Source organism: Rousettus aegyptiacus, unplaced genomic scaffold, assembly GCF_014176215.1.
Source record: "Rousettus aegyptiacus isolate mRouAeg1 unplaced genomic scaffold, mRouAeg1.p scaffold_m13_p_5, whole genome shotgun sequence".
NCBI lineage: Eukaryota > Metazoa > Chordata > Mammalia > Chiroptera > Pteropodidae > Rousettus > Rousettus aegyptiacus.
Genome location: NW_023416308.1, coordinates 77,685,798 through 77,704,133, shown reverse-complemented (window position 1 = coordinate 77,704,133; position 18,336 = coordinate 77,685,798). Strand labels below are relative to the sequence as shown.

At 40.6% G+C, this 18,336-nt stretch overlaps 1 protein-coding gene across 2 annotated transcripts in view; it reads right to left on the bottom strand.

Annotated features, from left to right (window-relative positions):
- Window positions 1–18,336, bottom strand: part of STIM1 (stromal interaction molecule 1) — a 173,675-nt gene that overhangs the window by 30,799 nt on the left and 124,540 nt on the right. For both annotated transcript variants that reach the window (XM_016157946.2, XM_016157947.2), the window contains exons 4-5: window positions 4,384–4,495; window positions 1,015–1,130 (exon numbers count right to left, since the gene is read on the bottom strand). In XM_016157946.2, coding sequence (XP_016013432.1) covers window positions 1,015–1,130; window positions 4,384–4,495 — 228 coding nt within the window. The remainder of the gene's footprint in view (window positions 1–1,014; window positions 1,131–4,383; window positions 4,496–18,336) is intronic.

The following is an 18,336-nucleotide window of genomic DNA, read 5'->3' as shown; positions in this document are numbered from 1 at the left end:
TTGTGTATCTAGTATACACAGGGTTCGGTACTATCTGCAGTTTCAAACATCCACTGTAGGTCTTAGAACATAGCTCCCATGGATAAGAGGGGACTATGGTACTGCCTCTGACCCTGCTTGCCAGCCACTTCTCTAGACTGCTTCTTGACACTATACCATTCTGCTGCTGGCACCCTCAACCCATGCCAATAGCTCCCAAAAGGCAGGGAGTGGACCTTAAGCGTCTGTTTGGTCAAAACTAATTTTCTAAGGAATCTTACTTCTTTTGTTCCCCATGAGTTCACTTAGAATAAGAAAAAGGATATCAGGGTTAGTTGTTGCCACGCTGCAGGTCTTCGGGAGCGAAATTCTCTCAACTAACTACTGGCTGAAGAGAACACCTTTCTTTGGGCCTGAGTTTGTCTCTATTGCTTTCATGAAAGCCTACTTAATCCTCTTTGGTTGTCCAAGGACTTAAGATGGTCAGTAATCAGATCATACAGCCTGCATACTCACAGTGAGAGCAAGGAAAAGCTAAATAGCATTCAGCCCCTTATGGGTTACTTTTATCCTTGAGTATACCTTACATATTTCAACCATTAGTTTCCGGCTCAAGTTGTTTCCTCCACCTAAAACGCCCTCTCCTACCATCTTCATGGAATAAAGCCCTACCTTAATGGCAGGGCTCACATGCCACCTCTTCAATAGTGAGCCTTCTCTACCCCTCCTGTGTACCTCAGGAGCACCGTTTACCTCTCTAGAACATTCATTTGATCCCTTTAAGGCAGAATATGACTCATCTGGGTCTTCCTACAAGGTCCAGCACGAAACAGATATTTTCTTAATATACTTAATGGATGGATATTGATATATGGCTGGACCAAAAAGTAAAACCATTTCATACATCAACATCAGTGGAAAAGGTGGAGGCATTGTCTTGCAGGTGTGCCAAGGAGACTCAGGGCCCCAGCCCAGCCACCCCAACAGCCTTGGGTTCCATTGCATATCATCAGCCCTTCTCTCCACATGACTCACAGAGAGGAGGCCCAAAGAGCACTGTGTCCAGAGCCTTCAGCTGCAGCTTCTGCCGATGGCTCCGGTCTGTCATCTTCAGCACAGTCCCTGTCATGGTGGTGTTGGTTACAGCGAGCCTGTTGAGGCAAAGAGTAGGCGCTCAAGTTTCTTGCCAGCAAAGCCAAGAAGGATCTTGGTTAAATTACCCACCTTCTCCAGGAACACTTCCATGACTTTGAGCTCTTGGTGACTGCTCCCCTCTGCCTTCTAGAATACAGAATCTACACAAGTAGATCTCAACGGGGACTATGCAGGGACACATAACATTTACCTAAAATTTGTTCACCCGTCTCTTCGTGTCTACCATTTCTTGAACATCCTACTCACTAAGGATTATCTATTTGTGACCATTCCCACACTCAACTGTAAATTTTCTATTGTGCTACCCCTTGTAGGGATTATCACTATATATCTGTCCCTACACTCCCACCATTTGTAAATGCAGCCTCCTGCCCAGCCCTAGTCAGAATGTCATGCCACATGACCCAGTGATTCTGGACCTCTGAATTACCCTAATCTAACCTAATTAAATATATTTAATAATGAATATATTTAATAATCATTAACTATAAACCTGCTGATGACGAACACTGCATCTGTCTTAGTAGATCATATCTGAGTCACTGTAATTTACTCCCAGATTGCTGTAATTTTTTATGACCTTCACCATACTGTTAATGATAACTCTTTAATAAGAGAGGGCCTATAAACAAGAAAATGACCTCTGAAAAACTGGATTTTATTTCCCTTCTGCTGGAACAAAGTGGGTATAGGAGGAAAAGGGTATAAGATATGAAAGATTGAAAACCACAGTGAGCATTTATGACTATACTACTCCAGATGGTCAATGTTCTTCTTAGAAGCATAGCTTTGTTTCCCCAGAGAGAAAGAAGCTTCTGACATCACAGTGTGTGCTTATACTCCTGCCTGGGCATGCAAGAGTAGCTACTTCCTTCTCTAGTTCTGGGAAGCAATTAAGCCCACTTACAAGAAAGGCAATGAGACACTGGTGGGAAGTGGAGGTGGGAGGGGTAGAGATCTAGTTTCTGGTTTCAGCTTTATCATTAAGTGACTCATTTGTCCAGTCATAAGCTGCTTGGTCTCCCCCCAACCCTACGTCCCCAACCAGGGGCATCAGTTTCCTTCTGCGTAAACTTATGTAAAGTCAGATGCTTCCTATAAGCCTGGGAATTCTTAGGGATGCTCTTTAGAGCAGTTTTACCAAGTGTACTGGCTTTCATCTGACTGACCAAAATAAGTGTCATCTTTTCTACACGGTCTATCTGTCAAAGAAACCTATGAACTTGAATACTATCTACTTCTAAGCAATGAGAGAAATGAGAAAGGAGCTAACATTTACTAAGCCGCTACTCTGTATCTCATACTATTCTGAAACCTTATATACGATAACTCATTTAGTTCTCATGACTTTAAGAACTCAGTTTTACTACTAGCTCCGCTTTACAGATACAAAAACTGAGACTTAGAGTTGAATCTTACCCAAAGTCACATAGCAAGTAAGTGGCAAAGACATGAAACAAACTTAAATCTGCTAGATTCTTTCCTTATACCATGCTGCCTAGTGATGGGCCTAGAATCACCCGCCACTTCATGCCCTAAAGGCTCCATGCTTCCTGCTGTCACTAAGGTGCCACAGTTTGGCTTTCTCCATTCCTGAACTCAGCCTAGCTGAGTCTGGTCTTAGATCTAATCCTAGCAACAGGATTAGATCTAACCCATGACCTGAGAACTGACTTCTTATCTTATGCTTTACAGTTTTAATTCAACCCATAGCCACTTCTCAAGATGAAATGGTCCAGTGATCCATAAGGCAATACTGTTTTTTCCACGGGTAATGAGAAAGAAACCTAAATCCTGGAATTTCATGGTCAATCATCTATGCAATTGCCTGTCTCTTCCATTAAACATGGAGTTCCTAGAGGCAGATGTGAGGTCTAATGCATGTCTTTGTCCTCAGGGCCCAGGAGAGAACATGGCATATGGTAGGCAGTTGGTAAGGTTTTGTTAAATAGAACTAAAGATTTCTAGGAAGTCCATCTTCAATTACATGGGGCAAGAAGAAGATGCAGTAAAAAAAAAAAAAAAAAAAAAAGCAAGGCACTTAGAATCAAGCAGACCTGGTTCAAATCCCAGCTCTGCCACTTACCAGTTTGGCTAAATCATAAAATATTTGAAATTCAGTTTGTTCATCCAAAAGTTGGGATAGTAATTCCTTCCTCCCAGAATTGAGAGAATTAACTTAAATAATAAGTGAGAAAGCACTCTATAAAGAGATGTACGAACATCAAGATTATTGCTCTCTCCAGAGTAGGGAGAAGCTGTGAAGAGGAGGCTACAGGCAGCACAGGAAGGAGCAGCCAACTCAGCTAGGGCTGGACAGCAGTGGCCGGTAGCTCTGTGGCTGGAGCCTGCAATGTACGGGCATTCCAACAGCTTCCCCTTTTCCCTTCCCCTTTGCTGAAGGTCATAACCAGATGCACATGCATGATAAGATGACATATTATACACAATCGGCATTTATCAGATAGTGAGCCCTTTGAGGGCAAGGGCAGATTGTTGTAATCTTTATGCCCAGCACAAGTACTTGGCACAAAACAGGCACCCAGTAAATATTTATTGAATGAATAAGTAAATGGATTAGTGACAGCATGACAGATGACACGAATATGACATAACAAGAAGTCCAAGTAGTACTCCATCCCCTTCCCACTCCCACCTCAAGCCCTAGCATACTGTGCCTATGAAGGGGGCAGAGTTAAGACACAACAGCTGTTGAAAGAGTCATTCCAGAGAGGAGGCTCAGCCCAAAGGTAGGGAGGCTAAAAAGAGCCCCCAAGGCTCCTGGGCAATAAAAGAGGCAACTTCTAGGAGGAGGACAGGAAAAGAAAAGAGAAATAGCACAGGCTTTGAAGTCTGCCCAGATCTAGTTTCAAATCACAGTTTTGCTCCAACTAGCCATGTGACCTTGGAAAAGTTATTTAGCCAGTTTCAGCATCTTTATAGAATGCCTACCTTATAGGAGTGATATAAGAATTAAATGAGATACTATACATAAAGTGTTGAAGTAGAGTTCCTGGCATATACTAAGCACACAATAAATGGCAGCTATTAGTACTATTTCCAGGACTGATAGAAATATAAAATAAGAGAATGGATGCTAAATACCCATCATGCTTTATAGCTAGTGCACAGTAGATGTCAGAAGAGGAGAGGTCTATAGATTACGCCCTAAAAAGGATAATCTGAAGGTAGGCTGATCCCAGCCCACTCCCTGTGCCCCCAAGTGAAAGAACCCAGTCTCCTCCTGACCTCGGCATGGCATGGCCACTGAGCTGCAGCTTCCTGAAGGTCTCCTCATACTGAGGCAGCTCCACATATGTGATCAGCCACTGCACCACCTCGTCCACGGTCCAGTTGTATACTGTAGGATGAGACAAACAAAACCATGACTCCAGAATGCCAAGCACTGCTTACACAGATGTGAAGTCTAATGCATGTCTTTGTCCTCACGACCCAGGAGAGAACATGGCATATGGTAAGTACTTGGCAAAGTTTTGTTAAATAGAACTGAATATTTCCATGAAGTCCATCTTCAGCTACATGGGACAAGAAGAAAATGGAGTGAAAAAAGCAGGACACTTAGAATCAGGCAGACCTGGTTCAAATTCCAGGTCTGTCACTTACCAGTTTGGCTAAATCATAAAACATTTGAAATTCAGTTTGTCCACCCAAAAGTTAGGATAGTAATTACTTCCTCCCAGAATTGTGAGAATCAACTAATAAGTTGGAAAGCATTGTATAAAGGAATGTACAAACATTAAGATTATTACTCTCTCCAGAATAAGAAGGGCCTATGAAGAGGACCACATCACCTCAGTCACACTGACCTTACATCTACCACATGTTTATCTGTTTAACATCTCTCTCTCTCCCACAAAATCCTATGTATGAAAGGAATACACACTCTGTTTTTTGTTTATATATGTATACATATATACACATGTACATGACATAACATACACATAATATAGGCTTATATAGAGAGATGGATCCAGATGACATCACTTAAGCTCTGAGTCAGAGCATACCCATAGATAGCCCTATTCATATATTTTTCAGTTTTGTGCAACATGGCAGATCACACCATCACCGTATGTGGACCACTATAACTAATCATTCTTCAATATTATAATGTTGTGATTTTTAAATGGATAATTATAAAAATAATCCTCAAAAAATAATTTTAATATTTGTGTGGTATTTAGACACATAGATAACAAATTTGTCTCCACATTTTGTCAAGAGTCAACAATAAAGAAAAAAGTAAACTTAAAACACAAGGCAGAAGTTCAAGGCAAGTGAAGGTCAAATGACATCATGATGTATTATATAAATCAAAGCTGCATTGTAGCTTGAATAGAGAAAGAGGGTAGGAGGACTGAGTCATCAGATGGCACCCAGCAATACAGGCATGCTTAACTTAAAGAGTCTGGGAGCAATTGAGTGTCAGCAAAAAGGTGTCATTTTATTGGATTAGAAGTTTGTTTTCATTTAATGTATAAATCTGTTTTGCTTATATTTGTATACAAATTTTATACAGCAACTGAAACCTCATTTTATGTTTATATACATTTAAACGACATTATAATAAAATAATTTATGTCAGCATCACAAGTCTGAGATAATTTCCCTTACAAAGAATGTGTACATTCAAGTTTGAAAACTACTGCTATGAGCAGTAAGAAGACTAAAAAGTTTTGAAGTCAAATGAGATGCTGAGATTCGTCACCCTCCTTTCTTAAGATTCATATTGAACACTTTTATCAGAATGCTGTCTAATTTTCCATTAATAATTAGGAAATATTAAGGTGTGGATCATGTCCTATTCATTTTTGCTCACCCTATCGTCTCTAAAATGGAGCTTCATATACAGTGGCATCAGTAAGAATTTACTCGAAGAATGACTACCCTAGATGAGGAGTTCTAGAAATGTTCTGACTGTGAGCCTCCAAACAATAATCTCCTTAAACTAATGTACAGCTCATGTACAGTTAACTTTTTAAATGCTTGTCAAAAAAAAAAACCAAAAAACAAAAAACAAAACACAGGCATTCCTCTGGTAGGCACACCTCAGGTCTTAGGTTGTTTCTGTCATTCTCACATAAGCTAGAGAAGTTGAAAGCCTGGCCCTGGCCCTTCATTTTCCTTCTTCCCCTACTATGGAGCCCAGCACTGGTTCAAAGCAGACACTCAGAAAGACATTCTGAATGAAATCAAAATGAAGGCAAAAATGCTCCAATCCCTTGATATCCTCAAGAAGCTTCTGGAGCTCAGGAGGAAAGTTCTGAAGCCAAGAGACTTTAGAGGTAGATTAAATTATCTGCAGAGGCACAGGAGGGAAAAAGGGAAAGGTCTAGCAGATGAAATGAAGCAGGTATACTGTCCTAAAACTGCATCCTAGACGGCAAAATCCCAGAGGTTTAGGTGAAAGGTGCCTAGTCATTGCTTGGTTAAATTTCTAATTCCAGACTAGAATACATTGGAGGGAAGACACAAATAAATTTCTAAGAGATATGTTCAAATCTTAGGGTTTGGGAAAGGAGGATGGCAGAGCTGAGGTTAAAAAAGCATTACAGAGAATAGAATGTATTATTAGTCATTATTCCTGAAAATGAATATATAGCTAAACGCATTACAAATGTGGTCATTTACTATGGTTTGAAATATCAGGTAATAAAGGCATAGTAGAGTGACACACAGACATGAGGCAGACAGACAAGTGCTAGCCTGTAAAGTACAGAGAACAACACACTCCTGCCACACTGCTGCCAAAGGAGCTCTGCCTCATCCAGGACAAAAGGAGCCTTTCTGCTGGGCATGTGGAATGGAAAGAAGGCCACTTTTTTATTGCTAGAAAGGCCTGAGGCCAGTGGTGTGACAAAAGCCTTTTGTCTACTGTTAGAACATCTTGATACAAGCCTGAGCATAGACCTTTGGCATGCAGGAACTCTTCTATCTGCACCCTACACTATAGTGGAGACAGGCAGGAGTCTTCTAGACCAGGGTTTCTCAATCCCTGCACCATTGACATTTTAGACGGTATGCTGCTTTGTTGTAGGGGGCTGTCCTGTGCATTGTAAGATGTTTAACGACATCTCTGGATCTACCCACGGGACGCCAGTAGCATGCTGTCAGTCATGACAATCAAATATATTTCCAGATACTGTCAAATGTTCCCTGAGGGACAAAATTGTCCCCAGCTGAGAACCACTGCTCTAAACACTACATTAGGTGAGGCAGAGGGTCTTATAAGGGAGGTCACTGTAATCCAGTGAGATGGACTCTGAACGTAGTAGGCCCTTATGTAGCTAAGCTATAAGGAAAAGAGATAATGGTTTCAGTATGCCAGGCCAAACCCCAAGGCAGTTGTTTTTTGTTTTTTTGTTTTTTTGTGCTCTACATATCATTCTGTTACCTAGGCAAATGCCCTACCTAGGTAGGGCTTGGCAGCATGGTGTTGTTCAACCAGAGTTACTACAATCTGAACAAAGTTAGCTTCATTCTTGTCAGACAGCAACTCTGTGTCCCAGCATGAAGAACTCACTTAACAGTCAAGTTGAAACATCAGAGTCCTTTGTCCCTAAGGTTCAAGTATCTAAAAGTTAAGTCTTCTTCTGCTCTCTCATTCCAAAAAAGAAAATGAACAGACTCCTAGGTCAAAGTCAGGAAGAAGGCAACTGCAGGTACAGAGTGCTGTGAAATGCTACAGCATTTGGCAAGGAGAGCTTGGTACAGATACAGGCTCCAAATGACTCCCAAATCCAAATCCTAGGTAGACAGTCAAACAAGAGATAGTCTTCAAAAGTCATCAGTCTCTTATCCTCCTAAGCCTGTCCATGTAGCCCCTGGAGAGATCAAAGACTATAGAACTCTGGGCAAAATAACAAATAGTTACACAGAATCAGAGAAGGTCAACCCCTGGAGTTTTCTGCAACAAATAGTCCTTCATAAGAGAAATGAACAAGGTGACTAAATTTGTAGTCTCCAATCTTTTTAGCGACATAATCTACCTGTAAAAAAACTTGAGCACACATTGCCAATATATGAATATCTGTTTATATTCATGTAATGACATTAGGAATATTGTAAAACATAAAAATTAAAAAGTGAGATAAAGTAATTGCAATATAAATACAAGCCCTAGTATTTTCTTATGGCACCCCAATCAACCATCGTGTGTGGGCCCACTTGAAGTGCACATACTGCCACTGAAAACTACTGGACTAACAGTCTCCCTCATCCCAACATAAATGACCTGAACTTCACAGCCCTCCCTGGGGGCTGCCTCTGCTGTAGCTCTTGACTTCGCAGTTCTCATCCATCATCTTCTCATCCATCATCGGTATCTTAACAGCATTTATTTATTCATCTTTGAACAATGTTCTCAGACTTCTAGGTCTTTGCTATTTCCACAAAAGCTCTTTTCCCTCTTCTTGGCCTACTAAGCACCAACTAATCCTTAAAACCCAGTTCTACCTCTTTACTTGTTGAAACTCTTTGGAGCCCATTTCAAAATCCCTCTTCTAAAACCTTCCAAATAAGTACGAGGTCTCTCTTCTCTACTTACTTAGCACTTTCTTTATACAGATTTCTTTTCTAACATATGTTATATTGTTATTATTTAGTCACAAATCTCTCTTCCGCATTACATTGTAAGTAATTTGGTAGAGAACAATGTCTTTTCCATTTATGTATTCCCCAATGTCTAACACAAGGCTTGATCATTCTAAGTACTCCGTAAATTTTACTGAATGGACAAAAGAATAGATAAAAATGAATGAATGAACAAATGATGGCCATCTGTGAGCCATCTGTGCCAGGTATGGGAACAGAGCAGTGATCAAGACAGAGATCCCTGCCCCATGTAGCTTGCTATCTACCAATACCTGTCTCTCGGAGTTGTTGAATTAAATGAGTCCATATGTTTGAAAATGCCTGAGATTTAATATAAACTCAGTAATAATTGTGTGTGTGTGTGTGTGTGTGTGTACAGACACATACATACATACATTATATATATATGTATATATATATTCAAAAAGAGGTAGATGTTGTGGTCAGAATCTGGGTGGATTGAGATGTAAGCCTATCAGAGAAAAGAAACATGAGCAAAGATAAGAACTATAAACTGTGAAGACTGCTCAGAGAACAATGGTTACATATAGGAACGAGGAGACTAAGGCATTATCGAAGCCAAGTGATAGAAGTCTTTGAAAGAAGGTGGTCTCAAGCTTCAAAATCATTTAGTCATTGGAAAAAAGAAACATCTGTCAAGCACCATGCACTGCTCTTGGAACTAGGAACATAACAATACATAAAACAGAGCACAGATCCCTGATGCTCAGGGATCTGAGACAAACTAAAACACTATAAACAAACAATTATATGTTGGATAGTGATGAACATAATGAAAAAAAAATAAAGCCGGGCAAGAGAACAAAGGGCAGTGTTATATCAGATCTGATCAGGAAAGGCCTGATGAGGTGACATTTGAGCAGAAAATGAAATAAAGTGTTAGCCATGTGACCACGTGGGGGAGGAACATTCTAGGTAGATGGAACAGTAAATAGTACTACTTAGCACTTGAGCTATAGTGATACCTCCATGGATATACCAGGGCAGATCCTTGGCCTTAGCCTATCCCTTCTTTTGCCAGAGAAAGAATAAGCAGTAAGAAATGGGCTCCTAAATCGGTATCTCTTTCCCCTAATGGATCAGTGGTAAACCCCTCACTTACTTTTATGGATTCAAATTCATATCCCCTAAAAACCATATCTGGCAGGAAGGTTGCCAATGCTTTCTTTGCCTCTCCTTCACACACTGTTAGTTAGTTGGTCACTCAGTCAGTCTCTGGTCAGCCTGTGGTCAGCCTCTCGGTCAGTTAGTCAGATATAGCACAGTAATTAAGAATGTGGGCTTTGGAACCAGGTGCCTTTGTTTGAATTTGGGATCTGCCACTTACTAGATGTAAAACCATGAGCAAGTTACTCAACCTTTCTGTGCCTCATTTTTGTCACCTATAAATTGGTGAGAATCAGAGTTCTAACATCATACAAGTATAGTGAAGATATAGGGAGCTCCTAGCATATAGTAAGGGCTAAAGAAATATTAGCTATTATTATTATCACCTTTCATTTATTCGTTCACTCACCAAGCTTTCATTGGCTACTACTCTAGCAGGTCCTGGGTGAGTTACTAGATATAGAAATCAATCTGTATGATCTCCATCATAAATGGCTCTCTTCTAGAGAAGGAGACATATAAGAAAATAAATTGCTATAATATAGAATGATAGGTGTTACGTCAAAGGAATATATGGGGTGATATGGGAGCACAGAAAAAGAAGTGACTGAATGAGTTAGAAAAGGCATCGCAAGCCTAGCTTCTTATCTGGCTACACTGGATACACAGCACTCCAAGACACCTACAGAATATTACCAAAGTGGCTCTTCCTAAACATAGTTTGTGATCTACACCTATGATTTGTCTCTCTGTTTCTTTCTGGCTCTCACAGACAGCTTGTCATCTGTGCCTAGAGTAAGGCAGAAATCGTAGTTTTCTAATATAATGTCAATATCAAGCCCTGAAAAATCACTGCAAAAAGAATCTAGCCCTTGGGCCTAGGCCTCATGCACTAGGCCCATTAGGCTATCTGGCAAAAACCAGGTCTACGCTGCTGCAGAGTCTAAGAGAACCTAGGCTTTGGAATATTGAATAAGCCAAACAACTTGTATAAGATGACACAATGGTGGTTCCAAGGACAAACTTTTGTCTTCTACATGACTACTCTGTGCCAGGCCCTGTGCTAAGTGTTGAGATACAGAATCAAAGAAGGTAATGCCCTCAAGCAGTCTGGTGGGAAAACAGGCAGGGGAACAGATCATTGCAATTATGAGCTAAGTGCTGCAGTGAGATAAGCATAAGAGGCTGTGGGAACACAGACAAGGCACCTAACCCAGCCTGCGGTTTCCAGGGAAGATTTCCTGAAGAAGGGGATACTTAAGTGGAGTCTTAATTGTCAAGTATGACTTAACCAGATCGACAAAGGAGGAAGGACAGGAGGAACAGTATATATGAAAGCATCAAAGGATTGTGGGGGTCCAGAACCAGCCACCACAGGATGTGCCTGACATTACTTTGAGCTAAAGGCAATTTTAGCTTCAGGCTCAAGAGAAACCTCTGCCCCAACCTCACCCCCAACTCCTTAGCTACCTAGAAGAATTTGAATCAGAGGCCTTGCCCACAAGAGATTATTGGAGATAACTTCTTTTGACCTATCTATAGGGAACGGCAAACTTCATTTACTAAAGGTCTGCTCTTCTTATCATCCCACAATGACCTTTTGAAGCCCCCAAGGCACTTAACCTCATGGCTAGCTCAGGATGTCTTACATACTTCAACCCCTCTTTCTATCTCTGACTCTTATATATGCCAAGTTCCCTTACACACAATATTAAATTTGATATTTTCTTGTCAATCTGCCTCCTGTTGATTTGATTATTTGGTCAGCCAAGAAGAACCAGAGGAGGAAAAGGGGTATTTTTCCCCTCCCCTACAGTCTTGGAACTGTGAGCAGGATCATCATTAGCTGGTAAAATTCTTTTACCAGCTAATGGAGAAACTGCTTTCTTTGCCTGGAAAAACTGCTTCCTCCTGAGGACCACTGTAGATGAAGGGATCCTGGGACATCTGACTAAGCTGGCACAAAAAAAGATAAGACTTCTTACCATTGTCAGCATCTCCAAAATCTCTGACTGTGGCAGCGAGGCAAGGGGGGTGTCCAATACAATGAAAGTGCTGAGAACTTTTTTTTTCTCTTTCTACGTTTAAATTGGCAGAAGAAGATATTTGTGGAACTAGTTCCTTGGGTTTTAGTGACTCGTAAATTTGGTAGAGCACTCTTGGTTTTATTGATCCATTTCCTCCTAGAGACAGTCTCTGTTCTTTGTGTCCCTCTGCCCATTGTGCATAAGAAGGAAAATCCATAGAGAAGGCCAAGTGAAACCTATTGAATGAGAATTTTCCTTTTGTTCTGTTCTAGTTCTGAGAGCTTTGGTTTCCTTTTTTTGACCAATGAGAATATTTTCTCCCTGCCCACATCATCTAGAGGGTGCACTTAGCAGTGACACTTTGGTGGTCAGTCAGTTAGAATGGGGCTCTGAGCTCTCTGTGTGTGGCTATGCCAAGCTCTCAAGGGATTTTTGTTTCTTAATTGCCTATCTGTCTAAGACTCTTTTGAAGAGTGAAAACTCCTTTGGATCATGGAGACTTCACCATCCGTGCCCTCATCAAGGACATTTCTTGCATCCATAGTAAAAATTTATTCTAAACCTGGAAAGTTACTCCCAGGTCTTCCCATAAAAAGGCTTATTGGGTTGAGTCACTATTGGAATAAATATACTAAGAAAGATCCTGCTTGTCGATGGATCTTTTGAATTAGAAAAACTTCTTTATTTAAAAATTTTTTAGAGTATTCTCCTTCCAAGCGACTGCCTTATTGGTATTTATGGGAGGATCGAATTGAATGGAAAACATGGAAAAGTATAATGGTTAGTTTTAATGGATCCTTTGATAAAATGAAAGAACAAAAGGCAGACTTAGAATAAAAATTAAAAACCAAATCTAATGCAAATCCCCCTACTCCTCCCTCCTATACTCCCTATTATCCCAACTTCCTGTCCCTTACCCTATAGGAGATCTTTTGGATCTCTGGGTGTCTGGTATTAACACCCCCCCCGCCCCCATCTCAAAATCCAGCTCAATCAGCTCAGCCAGATCTTAAGACTCCAACTTCACCAGAGAACACCCGGCTGCCTATTTTAACTTCCCTTTCTCTAGATATCCTGGAAAGTATTTGATCTTTTAAATTATAAAACCCTCTTACTGCTGCTCTCAGAGGATCCGACAAATTTAGAGAGGAATTGGAAAGACTAGTGATTATTCCTAATCCTACTCATAGAGACCTTGACTGGTTACTAAGGGACATTCTTCCAGCCCATGATTACACTGTAGCTATTAGACAGACCAGGAGGCCCCCTGGAGGAAATTCCCCTCACAGGGGAAATAAATGGCCAGACCTTCTCCCAGGTTCACCTACGCTGAATGTTTTATATCAACTTTCCAAAGACGCACAGTATTAAATCCAGAAGCCCCAGAGCACAGAAACCTCTTAATATCTGCTCTTGTGGGAAACTTTCTCTCTGCTATAACAAATTAAGAGAGCATGGTTGGCTGGTCAGGGCAACCAATAATTGTGATAATGGAGGCTGCCATATAATTCTTTGAGATAGTTTACAGGAAAGCAGGGGGAGAAGAATTAAAGGCAACAATTCTTATTCTTCACCTTGAGTCTTTAGAGAAGTAAAAATATAACTGGGAATAAATCAAAGCCCACTCAGAGCTCTTCCTATTTGTCTCCAGACAGTTGCTGATATTTCCAAGAAACTAGGACATCGGAAGATCAATTGTCCTGCACTTAAGACAGGAAAGTTTGAAAAACAACTTCTCTAAGTTCCAGCACTTTCAGAAAGTCCATTTTTCTCCTTTTGAGAGACAATTTTCCCTCAGATCATGGGTTCAGCTGATCCTCAGTTACATCTCAGAGTCTACCATTAAACTTAAAGTAGAGAATCAGGAACTGTGTTTCTTAATTGACACTAGTGCAACTTTCTCTACTATCCGTTCAGAGGGTCTGTCACCTCTGATTCTATTCAAGCTGTTGGAATCTCTGGGCAACCTATTTCACTGCCCATATCTCAGCTCACCTCAATATCATTAGGCTTTCTTAATACGCATACTTTCTAGTTTCAAACTGCTCACCAGCAAATCTCCTTGACAGAGATTTATTATGTAAATTTAATGCCACTATAAGATGTAATGAAAAGGGCATTTTTATTTCCTTGCTCTCAGACCAAGCCCCAAATTGCTTACTTTCTTTATTAGAAACTCATCCTGATTTAAATTTCTGTGAAGATGAGTCTTTAAGAGCTATCTCGTTTCTATCAGTAGCCCAATACCCTCTCTCTATGGATGCAGAGTGAGGAACTGCATCTATAATAGACTCCCTCTTGCAACAGTATTCTGGTTTGTACTTCTTCATCTTGTAACACCCCAATCTTGCCAGTAAAAAAGGTAAATCTTGCCAGTAAAAAAGGTAAATCTGGGAATCAAATTTATCAATTTGTACAGGACCTAAAAGTCATAAACTCTTTTGTAATTCCTCACCACCCAGTTGTCCCTAATCCGGCTATTATTCTTACCTCAATTCCTGCTGATGCAGCCTGGTTTATAACAGTTGAACTCTGCTCTGCATTCTTTCAAACTCTGTTCATTCTGACTCCCCATTTCTTTTTGCATTTACATTTAAAGGGAGACAATTAACATGAGTCCCCCTCAATATTTTCCCAAACCCTTAAAATAGACTCGGACTCTATAGCCCTTACCCCAGGCTCCTCACTTGTTCAGTATGTAGATGAACTCTTATTCTGTAATAAAACTAAGCAGAGAGCTCTTATAGACTCCCTCATTCTCCTAAAGGCACTAGCTGAACAAGGCCATAAGGTTTCCAGATCTAACCTTCTGGGGAAAAAACTACTGTTACCTACTTAGGACATGAGAGAGCTCAGGGCATTCAAAAGCTAATCCCAAACTGCCTTGAGTCAGTTTTGTCCATCCCTCTCTTCAGGACAAAAACAAACAAACAAACAAACAAACAAACAAAATAGCTGTGTAAATTTCTAGGGGCAGCTGGCTATGGCTGCCAGTGGATTCCTAATTTTGCAGCCCTTGCTAAACTTCAGTATGCTCTTCTTCCATATAACACCTCAGAGCCTATTTCCAGGCCGTCAAAGGCATTAACCTCCTTTGAATCCCTAAAATTAGCTTTGTCCACACCCCTAGCTCTTGATTTACCTAATTTTGACAAACCTTTTCATTTATACTGCCATAAAAATAATGGAATTGCTGCAGGCATTCTAGAACAATCTATTGCCTCTCAGATGTGTCTCAGATGTGTCCTGCAGCATATTTCTCATGCCAGTTAGACCCTGTTGCATTAGGCATGCCTACCTAGGGGGCTGTAGCTGCCACCATGACTGACAAAGCCAGTACTCAAACATTAGGCTCCTCCCTTTACCATTTTTTCCCCCATGCTGTGTCTGATATGTTACAAGGTCACAGGACATAGCACCTCTCCACACAACCACAGACCATCTGTGAACAGGTACTTTGCACTAATCCTTCCATCATCTTATACCATTGTAACGGTGAATCCAGCTACTATACTACCCCTTCCTGATGCTGAACAGCCCCACAATAGCCCACAGGATTGCCTGTCAGCTATAGAATAGTCTCAAAGTCATGCGAGGATCTCGCAGACATCTCTTTAGACAAACCAGACTACTTTTATTTTGTGATGGCTCCTATAAATAAAATTTCTGGGGAAACACAATAACTGGCTTTGCCATTGTTTCCCCACATGAAGCACTTGAGGCATATTCTTTGCCCATGGTAAAGTCAGCCCACATTGCCAAACTCATAGCTCTTACTAGAGCTTGTGCACTGGCTGAAGGAAAAACTGCCACTATTCACACAGATTCAAGATATGCCTTAGGAGTCTGTCACGTTGTTGGCATAACTTGGAAATCCCATGGATTCTTATTCTTAACTTCTGCAGGTCTCCCTATTGCTAATGGGTATATAACTGCTGCCCTATTAATAAGCCATTCATCTACCTTGTAAAATTGCTATTGTCCACTGTTCAGCCCTTATTAAGGAGACAGATACTGTATCTTTAGATAATAATCAGCTGACAGAGCTGCTAAATATTTAGTTCAAAATGGATCCCCTTATCCTTTCTCCACCCAATTTTTAAAACTGCTTTTATCCTTCACTGATGTTATTAACTACCAGGCAAACACTCCACAATCTGAAAAAGACAAATGGGTACAAAAGAGCGCCAAACAATTATCTGATGGATTATACACTGGGCCAAACGGACTTCGTATAGCTCCTTTTCTTTTAGCTTTTTGGCTTGCACTTATATCCTACCAAATGGGATGTATGAGCAGATGAGGGATAATTATGGAACTAAAATACAGTTGGTTTTGCCTGGCATCCACAAAATTTCTGGCCAAATTATTTCCCAATGTACTACTTGTAAATCTCAACAAATTCCTCCAAGAAATAATGTACCTCAGGAAGTCCTCCTAGACCAACATTACCCTTTGAGCCACTCCAAATGGATTTTATAGACTTGCCCCCAGTTTTAAGCTATTCTCACTGTTTGGGGATTGTCTACATGTTTAGTGGGTGGACCGAATGCTATCCAATTAGACATGCTGATGCTACTACAGTGGCAAAGAAATTAATACTTGAGATTATACCTCAGTTTGGTATTCTTTTATGGGTTAAATCAGACCAAGTAATTCATTTTACAGCAGAGATAAACAACCTGCTTGCAAAAACTCTGGGGTACTCATTGAAATTTCATACCCTACATCATTCTCAATCATTGGGGCAAGTGGAATGCAAAAGTCCACACATTAAAAGGACTCTAGGGGAAAAAATCTGTTAAGAAACTGGACTTAAATGGCCAGAAGTACTGCTCTTGGCCCTCATAAAGGTCTGGAATACTCCCAATAGGAGACACAGATTAACCCCTTGTGAAACAGGTTTTGGACACCCAATGCCTACTAGCATCTTTAAACTCTCCACTCATGGATTAAGTGAACATTACAGAAACTTAAGTGAACAATTTGATACTGTGACTAGCTAACCATATATACAAACTAACTAGTATATTTGAAGCAAGTCATCAACAGGTAAAAGAGGTGTGTCCCATGTCGACAGACAAGCCTTGCCATCCCTTTCTATCAGGAGACTGAGTGTACACTGAAGTCTTTAGAAGAAAACATGTGCTGCCATCTCAATGGGAAGGACCTTATGAAGTACTGGTGATCACCTACACTGCCATCAAAATAAAAGTCCTTCTGGATCCTATGCAAGCCACGCCAAAATAGACCCACATCATCATTGCTCCCAAGACAACTGGGAGGCAGTCCCAACAGGTGACTTTATTAAACTAAGGACTTCCAGGCAAATTCACAGGCCCCAGAAGCAGATGGTACCACTGCTTTTCCCAAGATCATGGATCAAAAAATGGCTTCCATTTATCCTCACTCCCTACTGACACCCTCCTTATGTATATGCACTTTAAAAAACCCATTTTTAATAATAACTTTCTATATTTTTTAATCAGAAAGCTGACTAGAGCGTACCTGTCTATCTATTCCACTTTCTTACTCTCTAAGCTTCCATTATGATCTCCCTTTCAATCTACTTCTTGCTCTTACTAACCTCTTTTGCAACAGGTCAGGTGCAGACCAAACATCCCCTTATTCCAGCATATCAAACCCTGGCAACGTCTAGACAGTGCAACATCTAGACAGTGCAAAAGAGCCTGAAATAGTCTTCATTCCTGTGGATGTAAATAGCTGGTGGACTGAGTACAGAAGATGGATGAGCAACAGGGCATGGTATCCACAGCAAGAAAGACATCACTTTGCCTCTTCTTCTCATGAGTCAGTTGGGCCCCAGAAAAACTCTAGAGAAGCTCAAGGAACTGTGTGGGTCCAGAACAAGCCACCCAAAGATGTGCTTTGGTGGTATGCAGATTACATTGAGCTAAAGGCAATTTTAGCTTCAGGCTCAAGAGAAACCTGCTCTTAACTGCCTAGAAGAATCTGAATTACAGGCCTGTCCATAGGAGATTATCAGAGATAACTTCTTTTGACCTATCTATAGAGCAGGACAAACTTCTACTTACTAAAGGTCTGTTCCTCATCCTGCAAGGACTTTTTGAAGCCTCCAAGTCACCTTACTTCATCCCTGGCTCAGGATGCCTTATATACCTCAAATCCCTTGTCTATCTGTATCTAACTCTCTTATGAATGCCAAGTTCCCGTGCACATGATATTAAATTTGATATTCTCTTCTCAATATGCCTCCTGTTGATTTGATTCTTTGGAGATCCAGAAAGAACCAGAGGAGGGAAAGGGGAATTTTCCCTCTTCTCTACAGTATAAAAATAGAGAATGATATATTCTAGTAACTGTAGATAAATCAGCAGCAGCTACAAAGAAAGAGACGTGATGAAGAGTAGTTGAAAATAAGAAATCAAGTGAATCACAAAAATAAGCATGG